This window comes from Lolium rigidum, chromosome 6, assembly GCF_022539505.1.
Source record: "Lolium rigidum isolate FL_2022 chromosome 6, APGP_CSIRO_Lrig_0.1, whole genome shotgun sequence".
In the NCBI taxonomy this organism is placed as follows: domain Eukaryota; kingdom Viridiplantae; phylum Streptophyta; class Magnoliopsida; order Poales; family Poaceae; genus Lolium; species Lolium rigidum.
In genome coordinates this window covers 194,827,094-194,835,182 of record NC_061513.1, presented here as the reverse complement: position 1 = coordinate 194,835,182, position 8,089 = coordinate 194,827,094, and the positions used below count along the sequence as shown (strand labels likewise).

At 42.6% G+C, this 8,089-nt stretch overlaps 1 protein-coding gene across 1 annotated transcript; it reads left to right on the top strand.

The window, feature by feature from the left end:
• Positions 1–934: 934 nt before the first annotated feature.
• On the top strand, positions 935–7,404 carry LOC124663663 (E3 ubiquitin-protein ligase IPI1-like). Its single transcript, XM_047201334.1, has 7 exons — positions 935–1,139; positions 4,300–4,481; positions 4,559–4,681; positions 5,043–5,101; positions 5,627–5,658; positions 5,756–6,152; positions 6,666–7,404. Exons 1-7 carry the CDS (start codon positions 935–937, stop codon positions 7,177–7,179), a joined length of 1,512 nt encoding a protein of 503 aa, XP_047057290.1. The 3' UTR covers positions 7,180–7,404.
• The last annotated feature ends 685 nt before the right edge of the window (positions 7,405–8,089 follow it).

The following is an 8,089-nucleotide window of genomic DNA, read 5'->3' as shown; positions in this document are numbered from 1 at the left end:
ATCTTGTGGAGGAGAAGATGAATGAGGTGAATCAAAAATATCCTCATAAAAGCCTCTAATGAAATCTTGTTTAGAAATGAGTCCTTGTTTTGAAAAAAAAGTTCAACCAACTACACAGTGATTCGAAAATTTAGAAAATCTTAACAGTGTTCCGTTAGAATAGCTTTTCTTTTAAAGTTGACTAAACACACATCATAATGAGTGAATCTACACATTAAAAATAGAGTACATACGTATCAAAATAGACGAGTCTACAAAAAATAAAATATATTATATTGGCGAATGGAGGGAGTATATAATATATTTTATTGATACTCCGTCACCTCTTGTTGTGTTTGCTTAGAACGGCTATTGTCATGAGACCCAAATATATCAAGTTTTGCAGTGCATGTTCTTCTTGTGGAGGAGAAGATGAATGAGGTGAATCAGAAATATCTCATAAAAGCCTCTAATGAATTTTTGTTTAGAAATGAGCCGTTGTTTCGAAAAAGAAATGTTCAACTGCACAGTGATTCGAAAATTTAGAAAATCTTAACAGCGTTACGTTAGAATGGTTTTTTTTTTTTTTTCATTTGCGCATGAAAACATAAAGAGAGTGGCGTGCCACCTCCTTTTACATAGAAATGTAAAATTGTTAATGTTATCTGTAGAAAATTGCAGCTCTCCAGTTATTCCCCATTGTTTTCCCTGTTGGCCCCCTCTTATTTCTGGTGGACGCGAACGGCGAAACAGCTCGCGAGACACACCACGAGGAGCTCCTTCCTCGCCGTTGGTGGTAACGAGACGAGCCCCAGGAGCAGGCGCGAGATCGGAGCTTCCAGCGACCGATCTACTCTGCAGTCGTAACCACGTCGACGTTGCCGCGGCGACCGTTTTGGTATCTCTTTGGGTGGGATCCGTCCGAGCAGTGGTGGGGAACGCGGCAAGCGCCGCGATGGGCGCCGAGGAAGAGGAGGAAACGGCAGGCGAGCCAGAGGGGTCTGTACTGGGCGGGGATGGGGAGGGTGGCGATGTTGCCGCCGAGGAGGGGGAGAGGCCCGCGGCTGTGCTGTCGTGCTCGATCTGCCTAGACGCGGTGATCACCGGGGGCGAGGAAAGGTCCACAGCAAAGCTGCAGTGCGGCCACGAGTTCCACCTCGGTGAGTGTCTCGTTGCCTCTAGTCTCTGGAGATATCTCACTTGGTCTTAATGCTTCCCTATTTCATTGGAAAGTAGTAGGATTTAGTGGATGAAGGTTGTGGTCCTGAATCCTTGGAACGGGCAATTTAGTGTTCTATCAATAGGGCTATAATTGCAAAAGTAGAAACTTTAGAAATGAGTTAGGTCTGGGCAAATGATCTGGGTACGCTCGTGTTAATTGTGACCATATTTACAGGATAATGATAAGACTTTCATGGATCGCGAGTTTGATTTTAGTGCCGACTTGTGAGCATGTATGGAATATGCATGGACATAGGATAAGTTGTGCATTTACAGTACACTGTGACTTCGAAAAGGTAGGGATTTCATTGTGTAACCCGGGACAATGATACAATGCAATTTGGCCCATTCTTTTTTTTCAATCCATGTGGAAATCTATTTTCCATGACTTCTTAAAAATAGAACACAATGAGAAATATTGCATCCTCTGCTGCCAAATTGAGTGATTTAGAGGCTATTTTGCAAGAAAACACACAAGTTGTCAGCTGCTGGTATCTTTACCTTTGTCTGGCATATGAAAAGCTTGTTATAGTTTAGGGTCGATTTTGGGCTAATGTTGGGATTCATAACTTCGCAGGGTCTCTGTTTTCTTTTGGGTTTTTGGTGGAATTATCTTTGGGGAGTTTGTGGAATCATATTCACGCTAGAATTTGGTAAATATGAAAATAAGTGCACTATGGTGATACCATGCAAGTCCTATAGATGTATGCTTGTATCTACTGTTGGGATTATCATAGGAGCTGATGTTTAGTTACTATGTACAAGGTTTAGTGCCAACTGTTAAATTTATCAAGGTTCAGGAAAGCGGAAAGCGTAATCGGTGCGGTGGCCTTCTGCTTAGAGCTTATGCATTTAGTGTGTGCTTAAGCAGTTGTAAAGCGTTCTTGACTTAGTCAACGGCAGGACCAAAAACTAGCGAAAATCAGGAATTTCAGGCCAAAGAATAAGTATTATTTGAACAGAACAGTGGAATAAAGATAGCTTACCGAATCAGATCAGTACACAACAACACAAGTACACAGTAGATCGTATCATACAATCAGAGATCAATTGTTCATACTTTCAGTTTTAGACTTTTAGTCCAGCATAACGATTCAGAATTCAGGAATCGTATCATATTAGGTATATCACAGAATTCAGAATTCGGAAATCAGATCAATACACAACAAGTTCACAACATAAATTCAGAAATCATAGTAGGTGTATCACCGATCAGAATTCAGAAATCATACTAGGAAAAAGGAATATCACAAGATTGGGCGCGCTAAACCCCTCGCTCGCGCCAAAAGTTACCGTGTCCCGACAATTTCCCGTGGGCCCAAAAGTTACCACACATAACGCTTTGGGATTGCTTTTTCAACGCTCTTGCGTGCCTAATCATGATTTTTTTAAAGCGTAATGATTAATCGCGCCTAGCGCTTAGTTAGCTGATTTGGCCCTAATCGATGCGGTACCCCTCCGCTTCACGCTTCATCGCGCTTAAGCGACCGCTTTTTTCCGCTTTCCCGAACCTTGAAATTTATTGTAGATATCAGAGAGCTATGTATGTGCCAATGTGCTAGCAATAGAGATTATGTAGCTATTGGAATTAGAAGGTACCTGTTTCTTAGTATGCATTCCTTTTTCTTCAGGATGAATTTGTGTTTTCATGAGAACTAGTAGAAGATTGACACCTTCTGAGTTGGTCTCCAAACCCGTTGAAAATTTGTAAGTTGGAGGCTATAAGATACATTAAAAGAACGAACAATGATCTTTCGTCAGGGGTCAGCGGATGAAGAGCATTCTCATGGGATTTAGCATCACTATAAGATACATTAAAAAAAGGCTTTTTTTTTTGCATTGTCCTGTCATGCATTCGAAGTATGAATGTTGTATCTAACTGCCTGGTGAGGCCATTTTATCTTTGTGCCTTGGATTCAATAGCTTACCAATTTTTAGTGTGGTGGCGATATCGAATAGCATGCTTAAGTTGTGATTATGGTTTCAATGTGATTGCTGTCGCAACTTTGGAATTCTTCTGGCATCCTTTTCTTATCTGTTTGACATGGTCCTTGATTGCCCATTGAGATCTCGAGTCAATGCACTAAATCTCTTTGGGATAATTTTGTTATGTTCACCTGCCGTTGTTCTAGTAGTTCTTCGTGCTTATACTGTCATTAGTAAATAATTATGCATTTACAAAAAAATGTTCTTCCTGATTGTAAGCTACTAAGCTCAGATAGTATTCAATTACTAAAAAACTTGTTATTATGTAGTGTACTAGTTTATGCACAATTAACAAGATGTTGTTCAGTAAATCTCGGTTTGGTATCATTGTCATTAAAAGCTACGTGCCTATCTATTGGTGAGTAAGTAGATAATGAAGAACGTTATCTACGGTCAGGGGCATATCTACAGTGCCCTCTCACTGAGCATATCAATGGCAATTTATCCCTGTTGTACAAAATAATGTATGTATGAGGCACGTCAATGGCAATTTATCCCTATAGGACACGAAGTTCGTTTGTTTGCTCTACCAATTTTATGGTACTTAAGACTCACGAGAGGGAATTAGTTACTAAAACATAGCACAATATTTGTACTGCCATCAGTTAGCGAGAACAGCTGACTGTAATAGACTTGGTATGTACTTTATAGCTTTGCACCATTCATCTGTACTGAACTTGTGCAGAAGATGCACTTAAGGAATATTCCCGTGTGTGAGGTGTGAAATCCTGTGCTATTATAGTGTCTGGAAAAGCATCGACTCCTCGAGGCTATTCCATGTCAGGGGAGCTTGCAGACCAACAGGTTGCCACTTAGGCGCCTTGGTCAGTGCTGCTCATTATAGTAGGACTATATAATGAATATGATTAACACTTTACTATCATGACCCATAATTGCTTTGCAGTATACTAGAAATCTGATCCATCAGGCGCCACCTGATTGAATTGACTCAGCCGGCAACCTAGGCCCACACGTGTAGGCGATACCCCTGCATAACAGTATCCTACTGAGTCCATTATGCTGTTATAGTTGAACATGCTTAGTTTATTGAGTGGCATTGTGCGTGTGTGGCATTTTATTGATATTAATGATGGATATCCATTTCATAACCAGACTGCATTGGTTCAGCATTTAATGCCAAGGGAGTTATGCAATGTCCTAATTGTCGCAAAATTGAGAAAGGGAATTGGTTCTATGCAAATGGTTCCCATCCATCACAAGATCCAAACATTGATGAACATGGTGAAGACTTTCCTGATGTTGGTTATTCAGAAATGGGAAGGGGTATCTTTCTGGTAAGGGAGTTCAACTTTCTTAGTTATTGGTCTTGCTATTACCTTATAATGCGCCAATCCATTTGCTTCTTTTTCAGCTCTATCACCTATTCACCTCACTCGTTAAAGTTTTCCCTTGCCATGTGTATACTTATCGATATGCGGTGTCCTGCATGCTCGATTGTAAAAGTTCATTGATCATTACATGGAATTCTATTAAGGTATTATATGAAAGCCGAATTTATTGCAGTAAAATTATGCTTGACCATGACTGGCTACTTCAGTAGCTCAGTTCTTCATTTGGATATAAAAGAAGTACTTGCTTGTTGTTTTTCTGCCTTTTTTGTGATTGGAAACATAACTAGTATAAATCATATGAGAGACCATTTTTATTAAAAAATGTTACTGTCAGTGTCAGGCCCCCCAAAACTATAGCAAATTTCAGTAACCAAGATGAGAGGTATCTTACATTACATTTTAAACTTCGTACCATTTAGTGTCACACTGTTTTCCTGAGGTAGTTGCTTGCATTAGTTGATGCTCTGTTTTTACTAAGATGATACATTTGGACCGTGTATGCAGCCATATCGCTTCCAATGGTGTCCTGTTGGCCGCTTGGCGCAGCTTCCATCCTTATTTGAGTATGCCCCTCAGCCCCTCAAATTTCTACTGATTGCTGTAGTCAAATCTCCAAATATACACCTGCTTGACATTAATTTTGTGTGTGCATAATACTCCCTCCGTTCTGAAATACTCTGCATTCTAGGACTAAAATTTGTTCTGAAATACTCTACATTCTAGCTTTTAGTCAACAAGAATACGGGAAATGAAGTGTTCCTCCTTTATCTATTGGATGTCACTATTTCCAATGTAGCTTGGATTGGATGTTTACCAATTTAAGTAGTACTAATAAATGCACTACTAATTTGTCTGAATTTTCCTAGAATGTAGACTAAAAGAGAACGGATGGAGTATGTCATTAAGCAGTCTTCCTGCTATTGGAACTCACTAGTCTTAGAAGCAGAAAGCCAGAAACTTCCATGCATTGCACTGCTACCAATGGTTTCTCTTGCTTTAGATTCACCACCTTATGTTTGAGGGTCTTCGTTGCTTGAATTGCTACATTGGTTAGTTTGTTGTTTATTCATGTTATTTCCCTCTTGTAGCAGTGATGTGGAGTCGTCACCAGCTATTACTTGTAAGTTCGTATTTAAATACGAGACAATCACTAGACTTTCATAGACCTCCCATTAGATATGTTGAATATTGAATGTTATTGAATGTTGCCAATGCAGTTCATGATTTCATGGGGCAAAACTTTACCTCTGAGCACTTGCCTGTGTCAGCACCTGGTGCGACTCATCCAGGCCCATATGTCGCTTACTTTCAGCCTCTTCCGTCACCTTCATCATCGTCAAGCCCCCATGTTACCGAGAGAACAATGGAAGGTGCCACATATCATGATCACTGGAGCTCCCTAGCTGGGGTAGCAGATGGCCGGCCAATGCAGACATTACATCCCATTGATTTCGAGCATAATCACTGGGCGCACATACCCCTTTCCTATTCTCAGCCCAACAGCAATAACGGTGTAACAGAGCAGCCAGGAGTCCCTGTGGGAGCCATGAGGGTTGGGGGGCTTGATCGCGATAGCCAGCAGCGAGGGTCTCTCCCCTCAGTTTATGGAAATGGGTGAGTGATGTTTCATTCCTTCCATGTTGTGAGTTAACTGCACTTCCTTCAGAAAGTCACAAGTTAATATATCTGTGGGCACATGATATCGGTAGAAGCAATTCAAAGTATTCAGAAATTCTGAATTTGTGAATTAATTTTATGCTATAACATGTGAACCTGTAAAAATTCATAATATCATGCGTAAAGTTCCACATAATCCTTTCTGATGTCCTAGCTATACTACGGTTCGACCGATGGCATTTGGAGCACTTCAGATCTGTTAGTGATAGATAATGCAGAAATTTAAGTACTGATTGGTAGTAACCTAGAAGAATGAGGCGATTTTCTTTCAGTAGTAATTTAGATAGATCATATGTCTGATTAGCTTAGGTGGATCATATAATACAGGATCCCTCGCTGCATCATCTTTTCATGTAAGTAGCTGAGCACAAGTTTTGCGTGGTTATTGGTTCCTAACTGCTTTCTTTTACTGCATATCTTAATGGCTCCAACCCTTGCATGGTATCGCAGATCCGGATCAAGATCTAGAATCCCAAATGCTCCTCCGATGGTGCCACAGTTCATGAGAGCACATGGTAACCTGAGTGAACAATACCAGCAAAGTTCTTCCAGCCTATACGCTGGGTCACAGCTATCAGGGGGTATGCGACCACTGGGAGCTGCTGGACCTGGCGTGCCGCCTCTTGTGGATAGCACTTCCTTTTCCATGTTCCCACCGGCTCCGTCAGGCCCTGCTTCGGTGGAGCCGGAGGATTCGGGAGGAAACCAGTTGTATGCCTGGGAGAGGGACCGTTTCGCTCCTTATCCGCTGATTCCTGTAGGTTCCGAGGCAAGCTGGTGGGGCTCCTCACAACAACCCCACGGCACACTTGAACCTGCCGCTGTCGCTGCAGCTGCCTCGAGGAGGCTATTCGGGCAATGGATTGGCATTGGAAGCTCGCAACCACAGCAAGTGTCTCCGCCAGCAGATAATAGATCTTCAGATAACTCGCCTTACCGACAGATGCACATCCCCCGGATGTAGCTCAGCGTTTGTTTTAAAGCAAACTCGAGAACCCTGTTCTGTTGGTTGTAAAGAAGATGACACCGTTGTATGCAGATGGGTTGCATGGTAATCAATACCGTGACATTGTGCAGGATGGTAAAGAAGACATACCCAAGGAGAAAACGTGTTGCCTTTCTATGTGAATTTGGTGGAAGTATATATTTCAAGTCAGGTCGAGGCAGAGGCACTACTTAGCTTGCTGTATTTCGCTTTAGCCTTTTACTCTTCAGTATATGTTCTTTCGATCGCTCGCTCGACTAGCCATAGCATTTTGCCAAGACAAAACTACCCAATGTTGGGCTCTGGTGCGACCCTTAACCGATGTGCGATGTGCCTTGATCGGGGGCGCACAACCACATCTGGTGGGTGGGCCCCTATTGCATGCGCTATATAGAGTGGTGGGGGCCGGTGGCACTTGGTGCGAGGTTGCCCTGAGTTGCCACACGCCCCACCGAAATCACCCACCGATTAGGGTCAGCGCAGTGCCGACGGAAAGCTCCGCCGCCACCCCACGCCCTCATCCATCCGTTGCCGTCACCATGTCTACGTCGGCGGGTTCATCCTCCTCGAAGGGAGAAGGTAAACCCTCGGTCACTCTTTCTCCCGGTACGGATCTACTCTAGTCGATCTAGCAGACATAACATTGGTATCAGAGCAGTTCTAGTTGTAGATCATTGTTTCGGGAAAGAAAAAGCAAAAGAAAATCGACAAAAGATCAACCCTAGTTCATCCGCACAGTAAACCCTAACCCTAGATCGATTCTCGGATTCCACACTCACACAGAACCCTAACCCTAGCTCGAGGAAAAGCAAGGGGAAAGGGAAAAGAAATATCTTACCGGAGCCAGAGCCTCGAGTTCGCCAGGCAAAGTCGCGCCGCTGCGAGGCCG

Excerpts from the sequence above, each read along its gene's own strand:
- LOC124663663 (XM_047201334.1), top strand. The coding sequence starts at position 935 with ATGGGCGCCGAGGAAGAGGAGGAAACGGCAGGCGAGCCAGAGGGGTCT. Across the intron at positions 4,682-5,042 it reads TTACATGGAATTCTATTAAG|CCATATCGCTTCCAATGGTG; the intron begins GTATTATATGAA and ends CCGTGTATGCAG. Across the intron at positions 5,659-5,755 it reads GTCGTCACCAGCTATTACTT|TTCATGATTTCATGGGGCAA; the intron begins GTAAGTTCGTAT and ends TTGCCAATGCAG.